Raw genomic sequence first — 23,152 nt, forward strand, 5'->3', positions numbered from 1 at the left:
TTGTATTGGATTGAAATAATTCTATATTCTTAACACCTGAACAGTTTTATAAGAATAAAATAGAACATAATTACCAACGTAATCCAATAATCCAAAATACATAGTAGAATATTTTACTTTCAAAGAAGTAAACTTCATAAATTATGTAAATTAGATGCAAATTAAACGGTTTTATGTAGTAACACAAAATTATATGAATCACCACTATAAATGATCCAAATCAATATGGAGGTTAGTGAAGCAGAAAACATTAAATACATTCCTTGTCAGAGTTCTATATTTAACCCGCTTCACCTTCAGTTATGCATACAACGCTGGCCTGTCAGCTTCGTTAAACTGTCTTTCTCTCAATTAATTATGCACATTCTCCACCTCAGTTCTTGGGTAATGACACTCCAGAATCACACCTAATGTCTGGTAAGTTTTCATTATTTAGTCAACAAAAACTATATTATAGTCCTATGCAATATGTATAAATAAATGGTTGATTAATTACAACATACCATAACCATAATAAACAAAAATACATTATATAAATAATCAGTTAACCTGCGTGTTTTATTATTTTCTAAAAAAATTATTGTAATATTAAAAAGCAACATAACCTTAACCTTCCATAATGTTATGACTGTTAAGATATATTTAAATATTGCTTGTAAGATTACAGTTTGAACATCATGTTAAATAGTCCTTCCGGCTCAGTCAGAGGAAACAGATATATTTGTGACAGCTAAAATATTAATTTATTTTAATGGGATTTACACGTACTCAATGTCTTGAAACCGTTTGAGATACAATAATATTGTTGTGTTATAACATTTTTAGTTAATATTATACACTTTCTTTTAACAATAGCCGATACCTAGCTATTGTTTCCACAAGCCGCGTTGTTATATAACATGTGTGTATATATATATATATAAACTTTTGATCAGGGGTTGGTTTTGGGTTTTGGGGGTCGTGTTTAGTGAAGCTATGCAGAAATTTTCGATAAGTATTGTCATGAGAGCGATTGCAATAGACTGTTTTTGTATACAAAATGTACCTAAAACCATTGGTGCTGTTTTATTTTTAGTAATTCCCATATTCAGATGCATTTCTAGGAAACACTCAAATTTAGTTTCATAGTAAAAATATTTTAGGTTAGATACCTAATGCAGAATAGAGTTTATACTGTGTGATGTACTGTGTAAAAATAAAAGTATTTGTAAGATGATTGCTTATTGTGATGGAGAGATGAAGTGATTTGAGTTCAAATTTGATTTTTACTGATTTTCTTATTGTTTTTAGAGTTTATTATTGTCAGTGAACATTTTTTTAAAGTTTAACAAGAATGATTGTTGTTTTAAACATGGCCGGAAAAAAACGGTAAAAAAAGTGTTAATCATGGAGGAAAAGTTCCGCACCGTAAAGTGTTCAGATATGAGAACATGACAAAAAAAGTTGTTTCAATTTAGTATGGGGCAACTATGTGATTTGATAGTATTCTTTAAAACCGTAGAAAGTGGTGTCCCACACAAGCATTGACTAATTGAATTAAAAGTTTTTAAATGATGAAAAAGGGCATGTATGACAGAGTGAATGATGCATTATCTATAGTTTATCCAAATCATAGCTAAAGGTGTACGTATTTTAGGGCCAATATTACCAGAAAAGGTACTTCATTTAATGGAGAAAAGGTAACTGACTGATTTTAAAGCAAGTGAAGGGTGGTTGGATAAGTGAAAAAACAAGCAACTTTGTTTTAGTGTTTAGTAGCGCACCCAAATATCCTTCTGTGCATTGAACTGAAAAGTGAGGCATAAAATATCCCATCTGCTAGGTGCTGGAAACATGATCAACATGATATAAGGCGCTGTTACGCTTTATCTGTTACATATTGTTTTGTAATGGTTCTAATTTAAGTGAAGCAATGTAGTGGTATGCAGTAAACAAATTCTTACTGAATGTTGAAAAAACTCAAGTAGTAAACTTCTCTGTAAATTACAATTTTCTCAACAGTAATCATGTAGATAATGTACAACCTCTTAAGTTGTTAGGCATATATATTGACCCAAAAATATCGTGGCATATACATATGGGACATGTTAGTAACAAACTGGAAAAAATATTGTACCTGATTAGAAAATTAAGAGAAAATTGTACCCTCAATTACGTTTTAAAACAATGTTATGCTTTCTTTCACGCTGTCTTGCTATATGGTATTTTGTATTGGGGCAATGACATTGGTGTCGCAAATGTCCTACTGATACAATAGAAAGTAGTAATAACCCTAACCTTATATGGTCCTATTGACCATTGCAGACCTTTGTTTGTCAGAGAACAAAAATCCTAACCGTAATCAACTTGTATATAATTTGTATGTTTATGTCGTGTTAAAAACAACTTTGATAGTCACTTCCTTGCTAATGATGTACATAACCACTTTACTATATCAGCTCTAGTCATTTAATTTGTGTGTGTCACCATTGGCTAAGTAAAACCATGTCTTCCCACAATGTTAGAGCATTAAGTTATTTAATAGGCTGCCACCAATTGTTCATCACATAAGTTATGTTAGATTTAAGAATGTTATGTATAACTGGCTTTTAGCAAATCCTGTTATGATTTTAAAGAGTTTTTAAATTCTACTTTGATGAGACAACTATTAAATTTTAATCTTTGTTTTATCTTAAAAATTTTAACCATGCATTTTAACTTCAGTTTTTAATCTTTGATATTGACTAATATTTTATTTTAACACACGGTTGTTTAATTGACAAGCGCTTGCTTAGGTTCTCCTGCTTTTATGATTATGTTAACATTAATACAAATTTTCTGTTCTGACGTATAACTTACAATGAAGTTGTTGTTTACTGTGATATTAGGTTAGATTTAAAGTTGTTATGTGACTCTGCCTATTGCATCTCACGTTTAATGGCAATAAAGAATGTCTCTGACTATGTCTAAATTTAGTCTTTGTTATCTGAAGTAACTGATGGAAACCAATTTTACATTAAACCTGGCAAGACTATAGCGAAATTTGTTCCAATGATCAAGATAGATTTAAAGATTCTCTGTCAGATTTCCATATGTTCTGGTGACACAAGGTTTAGAAGATGTTGTTACAAAGAGTAGTTTGATATTGAGACAAAAAGACAATCATCAGAGTATCGCCTCACATGTGGGAGGCTAAGATTAGAAGATAAAAAATCAAGATGATGTTCATTGTAGGTTTTTATATTAAAGGACTCTCATCACAAGATTGTAGTAACTGATACAATTGAGAAGGCATTATTTTATAGACTGAAACATAAGGTTCAGTTATGGAATCATAGCCTGGAAGTTGCATTATGACGACATGCCTGTATACTGTGCTTTTCTTTACATTAATATTGTCGCTAAAACATGGTTGTTGCCAACAATTCCATAAACTCCATACAGTCCAGGTGTAGCTTCCTCAATCTTTATGTTTCTTTGCTTGAACTTACGAAAGAAAAGCATTTCAAGACAATTGAGAGGATCTATGCTGGTTACATCACGCCCTTAACAAACGCTCTGGACGAGGCCTATCGTCACCCATTCAATGGCTGAAAAACTCATTGGAGCTGATGTGCAATAAGGAAGAGGTTTATTATAACTGATAAAAAATTGATATATTGTATACTTTAATACATTTTGTATAATCGACTCATTGACTTTACTTGCTGGACAAACCCTGTAAGATGAGGGTAACATCAATTACATTGCTCTTAGCAAAGTGAATCAATTTTGAATCAGTAAATGAGATTACAGACTAAGAATACCACACTCTAAAGGTAAGATTGCAAGTAATACTTGTTTGCATAGTAATTAACTTTATAACATTTGTAGGGTTTAGGTCATGGTAAAGATAATTTTAATCTTTGCACTTGAATGACTAGCAGTGACGACTACCACTGTTTCCATGTCAGGTTTTCACAACACTGTACTGCTCATGTTGAATGGCCAGTGGCACTGGCCATTGTGGTTTCTCTGATAGCTTGGACATTATCAGCCGTAAATGCCATACCAGCTGGTGTCAGATTATTGTTACGATCTATAAATGTAATGAGGTCTGGGGTTTAAGCAGTCAAAAGCAAAAATGGTTTTCAAATACCAATGTTGTGTTTTATTGAAGGCTAATGATATGACAAAAACAGTGACTTGAATTTGCTAAATAAATAAAACAGTAAATAGTAATAGATACAATAGAAAAAAAACAGTCAACATAGAATGCTACTATTTAAAATAAATTTTTCTCAGGAATTAAGCTGTGAAGTTAGTATATTTTTCTAAACAATGGTACAACAAAAAGACTTGGCTGATTGTCACACATCTTGAATAAATTTGCTGCTCTTTGGATTCCTCCTGCACTTTTATGACTGCAAATAATACATACAGTGTTTGGTTTTTCTGTCAACAAGGAGCTAAATGAGTTGAAGTTTCAATGTAACCACTCATCTTCTTTCCTATGGATAAGAGGGCTCTTTTGTTAAAATTACTTGTATTTCGTAATAATAGTTTGGCAAGTTGCTTCCTGAATGGTTTGTTGTTTTGACATTGTTGTGATTTGACTAATATGAATTATGTGATAAACCATAGTCTATATTAGGAAAACAACTGTTTGTTACTATTTAATTGACTTTTTTACGAATGCATATTGGTTGATATTTACTAAATAATTATATCCATGCCTCCACTGATTTGTGTCTGCAATTCACAGTTGGCTTCTCCATGTTTTCCTCACTTGCTTTTATTATTCACCCCACAGTCTCTACTGAGTATGTTGAGTGTATTGTTACCTTACTGAAATCATTCCAAATAAAAAGAGAAATGTCTTCAGAAAGTGTACTTTCTTCTAGTTTTAACTGAAAAGGCTTAATTACTTTGTTGCAATTTTCTTTTTTATTGGTCGTTGAAGGCATTCTGCTTTCTGTTTTGCATTATCGTTCCAGTTATGAGATCTTATATTGTAAAGAACCTCTGCCAAGTGTATTGTGAAGATATCGCATTAGGCATCCCATGAGTTGTTAGTGTATGACTTTTATCATTTGTTCTTTGGAGATTCTATTCTTTTGTAATAGGTTTGTCCAACTTATTAAAAATCTTGAAATAATGTTGCTCTTGAGTGGTGTTGTGCTTTCATCTGTACTAATAATTTAGTATGAAGCAATTATGTCTGAAGGGCCAACGTGAAATGGACCTTCATGTAGGTTCAACAAAATTAGTTGAAATCTTAGTTTAAACAAAATGTTCAACTAAGATAAAGTTCATAGTTTACATAGTCTTCTATTTACCATGCTTTGCTTTGGACTTTGCTTCCCAAGATTTCATGAATAAATCAAAGAAGACATTCATTTCAGAAAGAGTACTTGAATGACCATCATACCGACTTTTTGTTCAACTTATGTATTAAACCAATTCCCCCCCCCCCCTGGTATACCTTTGGATTGGTTTAATTTGTAATATCTTTAATAAAATTATCTGTAAAAATAACACAGAATATTCCAATTCTGTAGCACAGATCTATAGAAGGCTTAAAACCTCTCACATTTACTTAAACCAATTTATTAAAACTTACATCCATGTCAGACCACTCCTATAACCATTTTCTATATTCCTACCTTAATTTTTTAAACACTTCCATTAATTTGTGCACCTTGTGTATTTGCTTCCACTTTCAAAGTTTTATTTTCGTAAACATTATCTTGTATCATACGACTTGTACTAGTAATAACCAGTTCTAGATCTTGTTCCAACTCAGTTTGAATCTGCTGTTTGAACTCTTCACTTATCTCGGAATGAATATTATTTTCATGTTTGCTATCAATGTCATAGATACTGTCAGCATTTTCTAGTGTCTTGTTATCTATAAGTTTTATCACATTTGTGTTGATTATCCAATATAAATAATAAACAATTTTAATATAACGGACACTATAAAAACTATAAACTGTAAAACACACACACACACACACACACACACACACACACACACACACACAATAAAAGTACTACATTAGACATTATTATACAGTTTAAACACTTAAAAACAAATTTTAAGTAGCTCATCTGGTTGCACATCTATGGAGAATATATTTACACACAAGTACTTATTATAAAATTCATACAAGCGTATATTTGAATCAATATAAACCTCACTTAATAAACACTTTTTAATTCTTCTGAGTGAGGAAGGCAATGTGAATAATTGGAAGTATCTCTACTTTTTTTATTTTAACGTACAGTCTCGTGGTCTATTCCCACTTATTTATCAACATGACAGAAAGTATAACGCATGATAGTCCTGAGAAAGTTACACATGAAAAAATTACATCACTAATACAAGTGTTTTTAGTAATAATAAAACAATACAACAGATTATCAAAGGATCCGACAGAATGCAATGAAAGTCTTTATCAAACTGACTATAATAACTTTTTCCGCAGATTATTGTAACTTTGCAGCCCTTTGACCAAATGATCTGATAATCAATAAATCTTCTTTTGACCAAGAGAACCTTATGTACCAAGTTTCAAGTCTCTCGGATCTTTCTATCAAGAGTTATCACAAAGAAAAACGGATAGACAATGAACAATTTTATATAGGATCTGTCAGGTAACTAATGTTATTAACAGCTTATTGACATACACACTCGCGCGCGCGCGCGCGAGCACACACACACACACACGGATGCACATACTCACACACAACCACAACCACTGCCATTTCCTATGTACCAAAACAAATATTTAATTAGTAAACTGAAAAGTCACAGATAAATAAGCCTGTAATAGTTTTGTGAAATAGTAATTGTAATAATATGTAGATATGTCAATATAGAAACTATTAAATGCATAAAAGGAGGATAAGACTTGTTAGTTTGATAATAAAACAATAGTAATAAACATTTACCATTTTGATGAATGAGTATAACATATATCCAATTTATCTTAGGAGTCCATTCATAACCACATTCAGAGAATTCTAGGAAAGCCTACTATCTTATCAGTTATATTCTTATCATATCTGTCACAAAAGTTGGATGTACTATTGAGTGGTCTGTGCTGGATAGGAAATGTCGTCAGGTGGTGAGTGTAGTAATAAATGGTTTTTATATGAATGTACTTAGCATTAAGATTGACCTAAGTTAAAATGTAATATATCTTATGCCACTGTTGAATGACAGGTTCAGTTATAACTATCATGTAAGATTTTCAGTAGTAAAAGTGTAAAGGATATTTGAAAATCTACTAATAAAAAATAATTAGGTTAATGGCTCCTTTGGCTGTATACATCATATCTTCCTTTATTTTGTGTCTGCCTGTGTGTGTTCTTTACTTTAAAAATATGATTTACACACACACACACACACATATATATATATATGTATATTTTATTTATAAGATATATTTATCGGGTTTCAAAAGGCACTATAAAATTTCATAAAACAATCTAACATTACAAAAATGACTATAAACATAAAATATAGAAGAAAACGGTTGATAAATCCTTCCTGTTGATAGCTAACAGTTAATGACAAATAAAACAATAGCAGGGAAAATACAGTTTTATTGTCTACATAAACATAAGTCATATCTTAATTATCATAATCATAAGCATCGCAATCATAATCATAAACATAAGTTATCTATATTTAATTGAACAATGTTATGTGTTACTATTAGTATAGTGTATTTTTTCATCTTTTCAATAGGTGCTAATAAGCAAGGTACCAAATGTATTGTTTTTTTGGTTTATCCAAGATGTCTCTTAAATCCCTCATGTTAGTGGTATGTTGGTTTGTGTAATATATATCATAATAATTTTTAAATAGTTACCATTTTTAAGCAATATATTTATTTTGAATTTGATATAAAGTTTTAGCCGTTGCAGAATCATATTATTGTAGAATAAATTGGTTGGAATGATGAGTTTATAAAATGATGGGAATGATAAAAATACAGACCTTCAGATCCTAATCAAATTGTGACAGAGGTGTAGTTACAAATACTTTTTTTAACCATTTAATAATTTTCAGGAAGAATTAGTTAAAGAATTTTTAAACACATTGTATAATTAGTTTTTAAGGTTATTTTTAAAACTAAGTTATTGCTGTAGAATTACTGCTACGATGCTTATAATAAATTTAATTTAAGTTAAACAAGTTTTAACTGTGAAATTATTATCTTGAGCCATTACAAAATATTGTAAAACCTAAAGTTACAGAAAATAGGATTTTATAATCCTCACTCAAAATTATGTGCTGGTTGGAATTTGCGGCTTGAGTCATTTTTGTTCAGAAATTGATTTGGAAGCTGCAGCGGTCATTATAGATAATCTGAGCATAATTTTTGTTTCTACTGGATTCACCTTCTGGCAATCCAGTTATATTTCTTGAAAATTTTGATAGATTTCTGACTTTCCTTTCTCGTTGGTCTAGTGATATTTCTATTATCGGAGGAGATTTCAATAAAAATTTTGACCTGACCCAGAACAACAACCTCTCAATACAAATTCATAACATTCTGTGTCAACAAAATTTCCAAAAAACTGTGTACAATTTTAAATTTTCCCTATTCTGATCATGACGGTTTGATGATAAACTTACCTTTAAATTTAGAAAGAGGCAACGCCGTAGATCAATGTACTGCTCTTAACTCTTATTCAAAATTGATTTTACCAAAACAAGGTATAAGTAGCTTAGTGAACATGCTTGGAGTCAGACTTTACAGTATAATAAAAGTCAAATCACATTTAGACGAAAAGTTACTGTTTACCTATTAATTCACACTTCAGTCAGACATTTAGTACTTTAGACTTACAAATTTTTATTCTATCTCATCTCATAAAAAATCTGGAATGTGTTGATTTGAAATTTGAAATTTTTAATTGGCTCTCCAATAAACATTCCAATGGAAACAAATTTACTTTTTTTTTACTCAAAAACAGTACGCAGATCAGTGATAGTGGTTCAAAATATTCATAAATTACTTTCCAAACATCACTTGAACTCTGTAATTTTGCTGTAGGTTTACTTGTTTTAAATATTAAAGTATTAAAAAAACAAAACATAGAGAAATGACAGAGGGAATCGTAGAATGAACATAAAATAACAACTATTGTTTGAAGATTTTGGCAGGAAGTGTAGGTATGTGTATTACGATAAGGTGTATGTATATAACCAGAGAATTACTTTCACTATAAGAGATTATCATTGTTGGGTCCCACTACTGGACTAGTGGTGGGGGGTCTGGGTAAGACGCTTTTTGGCCAAGCCTGCTAGTCGTGTCATCACTCACACTTGAGGCATGCACTCACAGCAAAGTTTAATTAAACTTTTTATTATTGGTTTATTCATAAGTTTTATTGGATATGTCGTTTTAGTTGTCCTTAATTGATAACTAATAACTAATAAAACATATGAACTCTTTATATATATATATATATATATATATATATATATATATATATATATATATAAATACTCTTCTAAGTACTTTAAAGTTTAGACAAAAACATAATATCCAGTGCTCGTGTTTTAATTTTTGAGTTCTCAGAACCCTTCATCAGAAACACACTGAATTAAAAACATACAAACAGAACCCAAACCAAGAATTAATCCTCCATCAGGCGCTTAAAATTAGAAACACCATCAGGCGCTCACGGAGGTTTCCTCCAGGTTAGCGAATAATGGATATCATAGTCGTTTAAACAGTTTTTATTAGTTTAAATATTCATACTGATTTAATATTACAATGTAATATATTCATTTTTATAAATTAAATGAAAATTACTCTCTTATATAATGAATTTTCCAAATAAGAAATTCAAAATCTTAAAAAATGATATTGTATAATAACAACATGATTTATTTTAAGGAATAATGCAATTAATTGTAAAAATGTTTAACCTACTGTAATTATATATGGAAATTAACTTAATTTTTAACTTCTTACAAAAACAACTTACTTCAATTCTTGAGATATTATACAATTGTAATGTCAATTATTACTCTGAAATAAAAACTTATTCTTTACTAAAAATTTTTTTAAACACTACACAAAGTTTCAAAAAATTTTCCTTCTGGTTCTTATAACGACAATGTTCACTCCACAAACAGTACTGAAATGTTCCCTAGCACGGGTACTGTACTGACAAGTCTTTCGTCTTCATTCTCCATTTCACAAAATTCAAATAAAATATATTGTAAAAATTAAAAAGAAACCATCACAGGTCACACATTTAGGCGCACACGGATTATTACTCCATAAAAACTAAACACAATAAGGCGCTCACGGAGATTTCATCCAAGCACTACAAACACACCATCGGGCGCTCACGGAGGAATCGTCCAGTCTCGCACGGAAGTAGACCTCATACTGACAGAAAGATAAGCGGGAGGCTATTGTTTGCTTCCCCGAAAGATGCTCGTGAAGTACACTGCGGGAAAATACTGCCAACATCAGAAAAGTAGTACTATTTTTAATAATAAAAAATACACGGAGGAAACGCCCGATGTAGGGTTAAAAACATTACCAAAATTAAATTTTAACCAATAAATACCATAAACAACAAGATTCCAATCAGCTGTATGTAGAATGTTTGTAAATGTTTACATAGAACTAAATTTTTTTATAAGAAGGAAAAGAGAATCATCTTAGGTTCAACCCATCTGGTTGCCTTGATTTTAAAATTAATTGATGTGCGATTTTAACATTTCTTAAATTTATCAGATTAGTACTGTATTCGAATTTGGCTCTAAATGGTTAATTCTTTTTAGGCTGAAGCAATTTTCTAATTTATTGTGATTGTGTTGAATCGCATGAATCCAATATAGTCTTTGGAACAGAATTTACAGGTTAGTTGATAAATTACGCTGTTTGTAGTGCAATCAATGTTACCGTTAATAGGATATTCTTTTTCAGTTGTACTACTTTTAAACAATTTAGAATTTATTAACATCTTACAAATGCCGCATCTTGGCTTGTTACAAGGATTGCACACGTTACATTTGATGTTATTACTTTTTGGATTGCCTTCATAGTTTAATTTCGGTCTACAGAGAATGTTTTGTAAATCTGGAGGTTTTTTAAAAATTACTTTGTGGGGCTTAGAAAATAAATTTCTAGTTTCAGGGGAAGATTCCAAAATAGGAAAAGAAACCTTTAGAATTTTGTTGATTTTATGAAGGCCAGGAGTAATAAATTAAGTAATAAATTTAGGATCATTTGGATTAATAGCACTGGAATCGTTTTTAGATGCTCTGATTTGTCTATCAACTAGATGTTTTGAATACCCCCTTTCAAAAAGTATATTGGACAGTCTGTTTATATAGTTATGGAAGTCAGATTTATTGCTACAAAGATTTTTTGCCCTTATTCATAAACTCTTAGGGGTAGATTAAGTTCTTAAATATTGCATTTTGTTACTGTCTTTGACATGAATTTTTGTTTTCAAATTATGATTTTCAATAAATACATCAGTATCCAAGAATGTTACTGAATCTGGTGAGATAGAGCATGTAAATTTTAAAATACTAAATTTATTGAGATTAAAAAGAAAGTCGTTAAGTTCTTTGATACCATGCTGCCATATTATAAAAATATCAGCTATGTACCTGAACCAAATTTTAGGTTTATAATTTTGACTAGTTAACAAATCCTTTTCCAATAGTCCCATAAAAATATTGACGCAAGAAGAAGCCATCCGTGTCCCCATAGCAGTTCCTTTAGTTTGAGAAGGTAATTTTGGTCTTGAAATTTAAAATTATTACATTATTATATATATGTATATATATATATATATATATATATATATATATATTATAACTTCAATAAACTTTATAAGTATTTGTTTTATTTTAACTTCAATAAATACAAATTTATTTTACTGATATTTTTTGTAGCATAATGTTTCAGGAGTGTTAAAGTCACACAGTTGATTGATTACAGTTTTTGCGAATCCCTTATCTGTAATATGCAATAAATAATAAGTATCTGTTACATTTCATGGAATAGAAATCTTATCAGCCGGAAATGTTACAGAGAATCAATCATCTCTTATCTCTAGTGTGTATATACCTTTTAGTTATATTTCATAGAAGTTCACATATAGCAATCACCCAAATGGTATGGTTCATAAATGCTCGTACTCTTAAAGCACCATCACTATGACACAGAAATAAACTGCAGTGTGAAAATAATATTATTTTTAATACGCTGCAACATGGTGATTGGCTGTTCTCTATCATTAGTGTTAGTGTTAAAGTTCACTAACTGGGAAACCCAGCTGTCCACTACTTTCACAAATTAATTGATTGTTTGCTTCTAAACAGTACTATTCCTGCAGCGTTTAACTTCCATCCTGTAGTAGTTTACTAAAAGAATATTGTAGTAAATTTTGTTATTTCTGTGGTAAATAGTGTAAATAAGGAATTAAAAAATTGAAGAATATAAGCAATGAGTAAAGGTAAGATATGGAAATGTCTTTTGTTCTCATTAAGAAGTCATCAATTTCAATTTTCACTTCTATAATATGATGTGATTTTGTAATGTATACACTTTTTGAGATAAGATTTGTGGCATTACTAGTCTCTTGTGTAACCACGAGTTGACTTGTGGCATCTTGATAACAAATAAATATAAATTATGCTTTACTAATAAAATCTTTAATTTGCCGTATGAACAAATTTCTATTCACTATTTTTTAATGGTTGATTCTTTATAGATTTGTTTGAGAAAAATATGGACTTTAAAATATGCTACTTGTTTACAAGCTTTCATAAAATATTTTTACGATCACCTGAGTTATAAGCCCTTAAAAGATTAAAACCTGTCTTAAACTGTCGAGTAAATAATATGACAACTGATAACAATGTTTTTAAACTCAGTCAGATGCCATTTTGGTTAGTTTCATGCTTTTGAGTTTGGATTCGTGGCATTGGAACCAATAAAGACCTTTCAACTTGACCTATGCTCCCTTTAAAACTTTTTCTTTGACTCTTAGTGAGCTGTCCCTCTGTGAACACTGAATTGTTGTTAAAAAGGTTTTGATTTCCACCAACAACATGTAAAGTTGTGAGTTCCATTTGTAATGATTAAAGTAATTTACACTCTATACAATGTAAAACAGTTCAGAGAAACCCGTTTGTAAATCACTTAATAAAATAGGGCTGTCAGTATAGAGAAAACACAAGGGAAATTCTTGGTTTAAAGAGATGGATAAAGTAAACAAATAGTAAGAGATAGAGAGATCTCTTCTGCAATCGACATTGTGACAAAGCAAAGTCTTAAGTCACTTAGCTTTCTGTAGTGATCATATTTTTTAGTACTTTTAGCCCTGTCAATAAAGGTTGAAACTATTATAAGATGTGTAATTTCCCAAAAAACTTCCCCAAATTTCCCTTGTGTTCCTCCCTTGATTCCCCTCTGAAACGCAATGTGCATACCCTTTTGAAATAAATTGTAACTTTGAAAGTAATAGGACGAACTCTTTGAAACTTTTTTTTTTACTTTGAAATATGTGTGCAATAAAGTTTTTTACAATATTTCCTAAAAACCCATAGATTTGTCATAATAATTGTGCTATAAGATGTAATTTAATTGTTAATTTGTCTAAAGAAAACTGTCTATAAATATTAATGAAGATGAATAGTGATTGTATGTTTGATATGAAAACTGTAGGTACCTTTGAAGACATGTACATTGATATGTATGGCAAATAATTGTCAAGACAACTCAATGGGGCAGTGGATGATGATGCTATGGAGCAATTGGCCTGCATAGAATTCCATGTGCTTGAAGTACTTCCTGGATAACTAAATTTTTCCCTGTTGATAGTCTTTTATAAGATATATGATATGAGCCCTATAGATCAGTATAGCGTTTATGTAACACATACCTTTAAAGGAAACTCAAATCTACTGTGAGTAAACTACAGAGAAATAGACTATTTATTGTAGATCAAAAGTTGGAAGTAACTGCTTGAGAGAGTACATAAGATTTACAATAGAATTCAAAATATATTCCTATTCATCCCCTAGTTGTCTCCCATGATATTCAAACCATCAATGTGGCAGCCTGAAGAAGAAAACTGTAACTCTTAAGTCATAAAGTAAATTCGTTGACACGTTTTTTATTTTGCTTGACCGAAGTATGATTATGATGTAGGTTTTCATTGTATTTAGAAATATAAAAGTAACTGCTGGGTTTTCTGTTGACAAAAATTGTTGTTCTAAATATTTAAATAAGATGTAGACTATTTTCTCCATTGTTTATTTTTAATATCAAAATATGGATGTACTCTGTTGCATTCAATGACTGTCCAGATGAATCGAGTCTATTTCCTCAATTGAAATGAAGAAAACAAAGGTTTTTTACCTAGAGTATCGCACAGTGCCACATAGCAAATTTGTGGTTTCGATATAGTTTATATGGCGTATAGTTTATACGCCAGATTTTATAATTATAATTAGTTTTAAAGGTTAGTTTGCAGCTTACACTTTTATACCAAATTTACAGGCAGCTTTTGATTAAAAAAATCAGTGAAATTAAAGATTTTTGTTTTGATACTATGATTTCCATAAAATTATGAGTTTTTCAGGAATGTTTACAAGAAACTCTTTAATGTTCCTCACTTTAGAATGAAAAGATAAAAAATGATCAATGAGTTAGTTCTATTACTTTCGAAGGTACTGCTGATTTCATGAATTTTTGATAGATCTACACATTAGTGTTCGAAGGTAAATGAAGGGCAAGCACAAAGGAGAAATCACATATCTTACAATAAGCTAACAATCAACTAGGAAAACTCAGTTCTCTGTGGATTCACTGTGCTTTGTGCATTTTCATTACCACAAAAAATTGTGATTCAATCTTAACATAATTGTTCATAATTTCATTCTCATAGTTGTTTGTAAGAAGAATATCTTCCAATAAAATGTAAACACATTTCAAGATTTAACACATCTAGTTCTTGAAGCAATGGAGATACTATCATGAGTAACAAATATTACATGATACTACAATCCCAGGAATTGTCAACAGTGGGAAATCCCACAGTACTAAGGTCACTTACTAAAAATAAACTCCTTATCAGTGACCTATGTAAGAGAAATATTTTTCATTCTTTTAACTCTACACTACAGTAAATAAGCTGGTTTGTTCACAAAACAGTAGCATGACTAGGACTTGGCTTGGTAGGGGGGGGAGGGATGAATCTGATAAGTTTCATATAACACTGCTCCATATGGAGTAAATCTAAATGTATTGATTAGTTAGGCCTAATTAACGCCTTAACAGTTTTATTTTTGTACCTTAAACTTTGTTGTTTTGCTGATTTTTTTACCATGTTTACAGAGACAGGTTTGTAATTACTTTTTTAATGCAAAAAGTTATTTATAGTGTCTTTTTTTAAATTGATTTTTGTATATATTGTCTACTGAGTCATATTTGCTATCCGTATTCATGACATCATCTTGTAAACAAAGCGTTGTGCCTAATTGTGCGTAGGATATTTCCATGGTACAATAAAAAGTCAAAATAAAACCATTAAATACTCCAAGACGGATGAATGCTATAACAACACGCTGTAGTTGTTTGCATTGAGCGACTACAGAGAACTCACCAAGGTGCAAACACTCATGACAGAGAACGAAGGAAGTGCTGATATCTAATAGAAAGTGCCAGAACTACTTGTGTGATGTGCGGTTGTTATAGAAATGCTTCTTGCGCAGTGTTATGGCAGACAACAGAATAAGACATAAACATCATAACCATGCTCAATATTACGTCTGTAGCACACTTTTATGCAATCACTATGAACGTAAAAAGTAAAACGTATAACTGGAGTGTTTCAAACAATTTGCATGGATGGCATATGAATATTTTAATTTTTAAGGCTCTTGGGGGGAGGGGAGTTCTATCCTCGTCATCTTCTGCGTAGTTACAACAGTGAAGTTACTGAAGATGGATTCTTCGAATCCGAAATGTACATTATACAAATAAAATCTACAAAAGTGTTCAAAGGTTTATTATTAAATAATTTTCTCATTAAAAGATAATTTTATTCTGTGAAGAATATATTGACAAAGCTTGGCCTATGAATGACTTTTAGTATTGCTATTCTCTTGTATAATAATAATTGTGACGTGCCAATTTATTTGTATGACATTTTTTCTGGCAAAATAAAGTTTTTATGCTTATTCTTATTATTGTTTACCTATATTAAACAATTTTCGAGGCTGTGCATTTCTAATAAAATTATGTTTAAATAATGTCTGTACATTTTAGTTTAATATTTGAAAATTTAATAATATAGTATTCTAAAACATATAATTTCAATTTATTAGACTGCCACTATAGAACCTGAAGATTGATGAAATGTTAATAATTATCTCATATTTCTTTGAATATACAAGTATATATGTACTAAATTATTTTCTTTCAATATAAGTCATCTAGTTTAACCCTCTTCTGTTCTTGTTATTTTCCGGCACTAGACCAAATTAATTCGCTACACTGATGCAAGACACATGACTTGTTACATTCGTGACTCCCACAGATTTCACTATTGTTTTGTTATTTATTAATCAATCCTAAAATAATAAATACTGTTAGAGCTGTAAAACCAACTAGATTGTTTTTGAGTAATATGTACTAATTTTTTGTGATGATATTTGTGCAGGTGTAGTAGTTCCATATTGCCCTATCAGAATTAGTGTCAATACAAATATTCACTATATCCATTCAAATTATCACCGTCACAACAAATTTCAAAATGGTTTCACCATCACAAAACAACGACTTGGTCCATGTTTTCCACTGAAGTAACTAAAAATTGTTTAAACCAATAAAAGTGTTGTTATAGAGAAGAATAGTACAGCAGTCATTTTATACCAGAAGAACTGTATTAGTAAATCATTCAAGTGCTGAGTAACTATTTCCCAGTGTTGAGCCATTTTTGCTACCTCATGCATACTTGCAATTTGTTTCTCTATAATATTTATTTTATTAGAGAATTAAAAATATTATATACTGTATATGTCAAGATTTGTGTTACTAAGTTATTATAATACAGTAAAACTATTCATTTATTAATCAGAAGTAAATAATTCTGTTACTCGCCTGTTCAAATTATATATATAATACTCTTAATAATATATTTATCTTAATAAAATTAGAAACACAAAAAAATATGATATTATTTTGCCTTCAACCTTTTACACAGATTTTCAATCTCCATTTCTATAAAACCTACAGGTTTGTCAGTAGGTCACGTGATCACGTTCGATCACTTTTACTTCCTCAAGCATTAATTCTAAGTTTTTTGATACAGCACGTGGTAGGATTTGTGGTTGGAAATCTTTGTGAACACTCATTTTTAAATTTGTTTACAACACTTATCCTCAATTGTTGATGATTGATTGTTGGGGTTTAATTTTATGAGAGTGGAACAAGCCAAATTCACCTTAATTGATTTCTAAAGTTTCTTCCACAGCCTCGAAACCCTGGACACTTCTTACAAGTTTGTTTGCATAGAACACAGTTGTTTCATAATTTTGTAAAGCATAGACAAGTCAGCTATAATGTAGCTAGAATGTAATGTATTATTGCTAACTTTAGTGAAAATCTGGGATATGACATCATTTTAACAAGCAACTGTTAAATTGCTTGTTCTCTGCACGATTGCGTAAGCAATCAAGGAGATTCTCTGCTATATTCTTGTGTCTTTTATCAGATAGTTCAACTACATTGGGGAATACAAAATGTGTAGAGTTCTTTTACTGACTTACTTTTTTTTAATTATCAAAATGCTTTTGCTTCTAAAACTTGTTGATTAATCTATTAAAAATGATAACTGACCCAGTCATTAATAAAATTTGTTTCAGAATTCTTCTTTTCATTTTTCAGATACGTGTCTTGCAGTTTTTTAAGAACGTAATCCAACACCTAAGCTGTTTAATTTTTGCATTTTGTAAAGGCTAAAGAGGTCATTCTAAAATTCGTTGAAATATACCATGTAGCTACACTAATCATTTTATTTGCCTGTACTGTCTCATTTGCAAGCTTCGAGTTGAAAAACTGCCTTTCAAATCTTACAACCTAGTTTCCTGTTGCAACAATCCTGTAAAGGATATGTACTTTTTTGCATTTCCAGATTTTTTTGTTCCAAATAGAACAGCAAGTATACATAGGCTTACCACTAGTTGTCAAATCTTGAGATGATTAGAGTGGTTCGTTTTAAGATTAAGAGCCATCAACAAAATGTGTCGACGAATCTTCAGTTTAAGTTTTTCTAGTCACTACAAGTAGGCCTACCACAACAACAAGAGTTTGGTTATATTTTTGTCATATATTTTACGCACTAGGTGTTTAGGTTGGACATGATTCTTCAATTGTTATGACTGATTCTTTCATGTTGTGATTATGAGGTTTTTTAAAAAAGATTTTCTAACACCAGTAGATCCCTAATCACAATCTCATCTCCTGAAAAATATCATCTGTAAACGGTTCAGTTGGCTTAACCACAAGACCGTCTCATGACCTAATTCACGTGATGTTCTGTCTCGACTTTTTATTAAAACGTTTAAAGCAAAATGCTAATGAAAGAACCCATGTATTATTGGTGGCCTTCTTCATCTCATTTTGACGAATAATTAAACTATTAATTTGGGGTTTTCAATAATTGAATGTGTATCAAAATTATAAAATTAATAGCTCTTACTTATCTATTAATAATTTGTATTTAATTTAAAGTTAATGAATGGTACATTTAAGTGCAAAAATAATGGAGTATAACTTTTCTAAAATGCTGATAACTATCTCATAAATTACATTTTGTATCTGAAATTATTAAGACTTAATTATTAGTTTTATATATCTGTATTTTAGTACATTGTAATATAACTATAGCTTTATGTTTCAATGTTTTGTAGTGTTGTACTTGATAGATATAAACCACCTTGATTGCTACTTGATTGATCCTTCTTGAAACGTTGTCTGTTTGTCTAAGCGATAGTTCTTGATTGAAAGGTTCCATAGACTTAATATATATAGATTTCTCTTGGTTCAAAGAAGAATACTATTTACTTTGAAATCAAGATCAAAAATTAAAAATTAAAGGTAACATTAACATTTTTATTTTGGTTGTATGGGTAATCTTAATGGCAACAAGAAAAACACAGAATTTGTATACAAACTGATTATACAGTTAAAAGTTATTCATATGACATTTTTCAGTGAGTTACCTATATATGTGATTAACTTACTTTGTTGGATATGTTGATTTATCAAAGATGGACAATTTTTTACTTAGTTATAAATTCTGTCCAGTCCTTTATACTGTGTTTTTCCTGTGAGGAAAACTATATAACTAAAATTGAAGCACTTCAAGATAAACTACAAGACACATTTCTACAGCTAGAGAAAAGTAAAACAAGACTAGGTAGAGCTACAAAATATTTTTGAGGACCATGATCAGTCTCAAATTAAACTGCTAGCACAATATACAGCAAAGATAAGCAATCTGGAAAAAACTGTTGTAAAACTTAAAAATGAAGAAAATAATTTATTTTTCAGTACTGAAACAAAAAATCCAAAATATTACAAGACAGTAGAAACCCAAACACATGACGGAATTTTGGCTTCTGTGTCAGCCATACCCCTACTCTTTGAAATGAAGCAGCTAGGTAAAAGGCAAGATGAAATGGAACTAAAGATTAAGGAACTTTCTGCTCAGCTTAGTGAAAAGCTCAGAACTGAACATGATCAAAACAGTAAAATTTCTAGTCTAGACCTAGACCTAAGAAAATTAAAACAATGTAAAACAAAACCAAAAGTCCAGGCAATCCCTAGGTTAATAAACCTAAAACATCTGATAAAAAAAGAGAATATTTTCAGTGTCTCTCTGCAGGTAGCAAAAAGTAAAAACAATAGTAGAGATTTCTAACAACCTGAAAAATTTAATGGCAACAGAATTATCAGAGAAAACCAGCCAAACCCAGTCAGAAAAACTGCCTTCAACTATGACAGAGACTTCTAGCCACATGACAACTTTTCAGGCAACAGAGTTAACTGGGGAATCAGTCAAACCCCGACAGAAAAACCGTCCTTAAAAACTCTGACAGAGACTTCTAGCCACATGACAACTTTTCAGGCAACAGAGTTGACAGGGGGAATCAGTCAAACCCCGACAGAAAAACTGTCCTTAAAAACTCTGACAGAGAATTCTAGCCACAAGACAACTTTTCAGGCAACAGAGTTAACTGGGGGAATCAGTCAAACCCCGACAGAAAAACTGTCCTTAAAAACTCTGACAGAGGATTCTAGCCACAAGACAACTTTTCAGGCAACAGGGTTGACAGGGGGAATCAGTCAAACCCCGACAGAAAAACTGTCTTTAACAAACGTGGAACAAGAATTTTATCCACACACGACAAATTTACAGGCAATAAAGCAGACTAACTCATTGACCAAAGACACTTACTCAAAGGAGAACCCCTCTCCTACGAGTGATCATAAAGATTATGACATCATAGTTGTTGAGGCTCAGGTTCATCACCCTGCTCCAGCATTTAGAAGGGAGTGTAAGCCTCCTTCCTCAGCCATTAAAGTTAAGAAAAGGGCAGTCACACGAGGATTTCTTTAGAGAACACATTAACAATGTGAAGACAGCTGCCTCCTGGACCAATAGCTCTAATCAAATAACTACTAAGGAAGCTTTTCAGATCCAGTCTAAAGAATCAGATGAAGCTGCATTTCACGCACCTAGAAACTCACCATCTCATTTTTTATTCTATCGCCAGACAAAGAAATCAAGAGACAAAATGATATTCAACACCAGAACTATAGTAAATTCATCACTGAGAACATATACTTAAGAGAAGAACAATTGAGACAGGTTGTGAAACCTCTGAACTTGCGTAGTACTCGAGAGGCTATTCACGAATTTAAACAGACAAACAGAAATGGGCTTACAATCTTTCATCAAAACACAGATAGAATAAAAAATAAGATTGACAGACTCAACCATCTGCTTCACACGATGTCTCCTGATCTACTAATTGTTACTGAACATGGCCAGAACAATATTGAGATGGCTAACACTAGGCTTAGTGACTACAGTCTGGTTTCATCTTTCTGTCGGCAGAATATCCTAAAGGGTGGAGTGGCTATTTATAAACACATCAGCTTGGAGAATGAAATAGAATCGTTGGAAATTGAAAATATAAGCATTCCCTTTAATATGTGAGGTATCAGCAGTCACAATCAAACTTAATAAGAGGGAAATTATTAACCTACTAGGAATTTACCGTCCTCCAAAAAATGACAAACAATCTTATACTGCTGCACTGCGTACTCTTTTCCTCAGTGCTTGACAGGTGGATATCTCAGGATAATATTATTATTGTCATGGAGACTTCAACGTAGATTCCATCATCCCATCTCCTGAAGGAAGACAGCTTGTGGAACTTCTGGCGACCTACAACATCCATAGGTTGGATCTCCCTCCTACACGAATTACTAACACCAGCAGCACCTCTATAGACATCTTTTTGCATTTCTGCTGAGCATAAAGATTATGTAAATATCCAAATCACTAATACCGGAATCTCAGATCACAACTGGGCAACTATGTACATTAAATTTCAAGATGAAGAGGACACCTACAATTTCATCAACAGGCAGATGCATAAATAGCAACTCCTTGGAAAATCTAAGGATCTTCCTCTCGTTGCAGTCCTGGAAAGAGGTCTTGGAATGTAACAACTTGGATAGAGCATATGGTGTATTTTTAATGATTATCACCCTAGCTCTTAACACTACTTGTCCATTAAGGAAACTCCGACAGAGACCAAACAGCTCAGTAAAGCATATATTCGATGCTGAAGCAAGTCACCTCAAGAAACAATTTCTTACTGCACTAGATACTTATACACTAAGTGGACGAAAATGAAGACAAAAAAATATCATCTGAATTAAAGAAATTGTATGACTTAAAAACTCAGGACCCTCAGGAGAGGGGCATGTGCTGCTTTTATTGCTGATTCTGACAACAAATCCAAAGCAGTTTGGAGAATGATCAACAGTGAGAGGAAAGGCAAAGCTGAGCCGGCGGACATTAGACGCCTAGAGTTTTGGAGATTTTATCGTTGACTGAACCTGTTGATATTGCCAACCAATTTAACTCCTACTTTACCACTATTGCAGAGGAGACATTGAAGGCGAATCCGGGAGAGGGTGGAACATCGCTTTCAGTTCAAAGACTGGGAGGTGGAGAGTCCCACATCAACATGGGCGCCAACATCTGGGAAAGAGCTTCCTCGGGATTATCTCTTCAATGAAAAGCAAGACATCTGCTGGCCTGGACGATTTCTCTTCACTGATGCTCAAGTACTGCCGTTATGAATTATTGACTCCATTGTTGCATGTTTTGCAATCTCAGCCTTGACCAGGGTCTATTTCCGAGTAAAATGAAGACCTCTAAAGTTGTACCCTACATAAGAAGGGCAGCAGACACAGGTTTAGAAAACTACAGACCCATTTCGTTGGTGCCTACATTCTCCAAGTTGATAGAGAAAATAATATTGGCAAGAATATCGGTCCATCTGGAGGCCAATAACCTACTTTTATCAGGGCAACAATGGGTTTCATCCAGCAAAAGTCTACTACAACTGCACTCGTAGATCTTGTAGAACACATGATAAATAAGATCGAGGAGGGTGAAAGCGTCGTAGGTTTTCTACTTAGACTTTAAGTAAGGCCTTTGATTGCTTGGATCATGCAATGATACTGACTAAGCTTGAGTACTTGGGCTTTAGGAGCACTGCTTTGTCATGGTTTGCAAACTATTTGAAGGATCGAGACCAACTGGTTGAACTTAAGCAGAGCATGAAAGGAATAAAAGTCTTGTATAGATCCAATAGACTCCCTGTAAAGAGAGGTGTACCACAGGGGTCTGTCCTAGGGCCTGTTCTGTTTGTCCTCTTTACATCTGACTTTCCAGGATACATGGAACCCTACAGTAACACCATAATGTATGCCGATGACACGGTTTCTTTTGATTTCTGGAAAGAATAGAGAGGCACTTGAAGTACAGTCATACATTGCATTGAATGTTGCTGTTGAGTACTGTGCAGTGAACGACCTTG

At 31.8% G+C, this 23,152-nt stretch overlaps 1 protein-coding gene across 8 annotated transcripts in view; it reads left to right on the forward strand.

Annotated features, from left to right (window-relative positions):
- The window catches only part of LOC124362631 (phospholipid scramblase 2), a 78,266-nt gene that overhangs the window by 15,397 nt on the left and 39,717 nt on the right, over positions 1-23,152 (forward strand). Inside the window, exon 1 of one of the 8 annotated variants that reach the window (XM_046817302.1) lies at positions 280-417. The exons of 5 other annotated variants lie outside the window; for them this stretch is intronic. In XM_046817302.1, the coding sequence (XP_046673258.1) occupies positions 411-417 (7 nt within the window). In that variant the 5' untranslated portion in view covers positions 280-410. Of the gene's footprint in view, positions 1-279; positions 418-7,046; positions 7,092-12,326; positions 12,472-23,152 lie in introns of those variants that run through there. 2 more of the 8 variants (XM_046817300.1, XM_046817301.1) reach the window with 2 other exon arrangements.

The sequence above is a fragment of the Homalodisca vitripennis genome, chromosome 5 (genome assembly GCF_021130785.1).
Source record: "Homalodisca vitripennis isolate AUS2020 chromosome 5, UT_GWSS_2.1, whole genome shotgun sequence".
Taxonomy (NCBI): Eukaryota; Metazoa; Arthropoda; class Insecta; order Hemiptera; family Cicadellidae; genus Homalodisca; species Homalodisca vitripennis.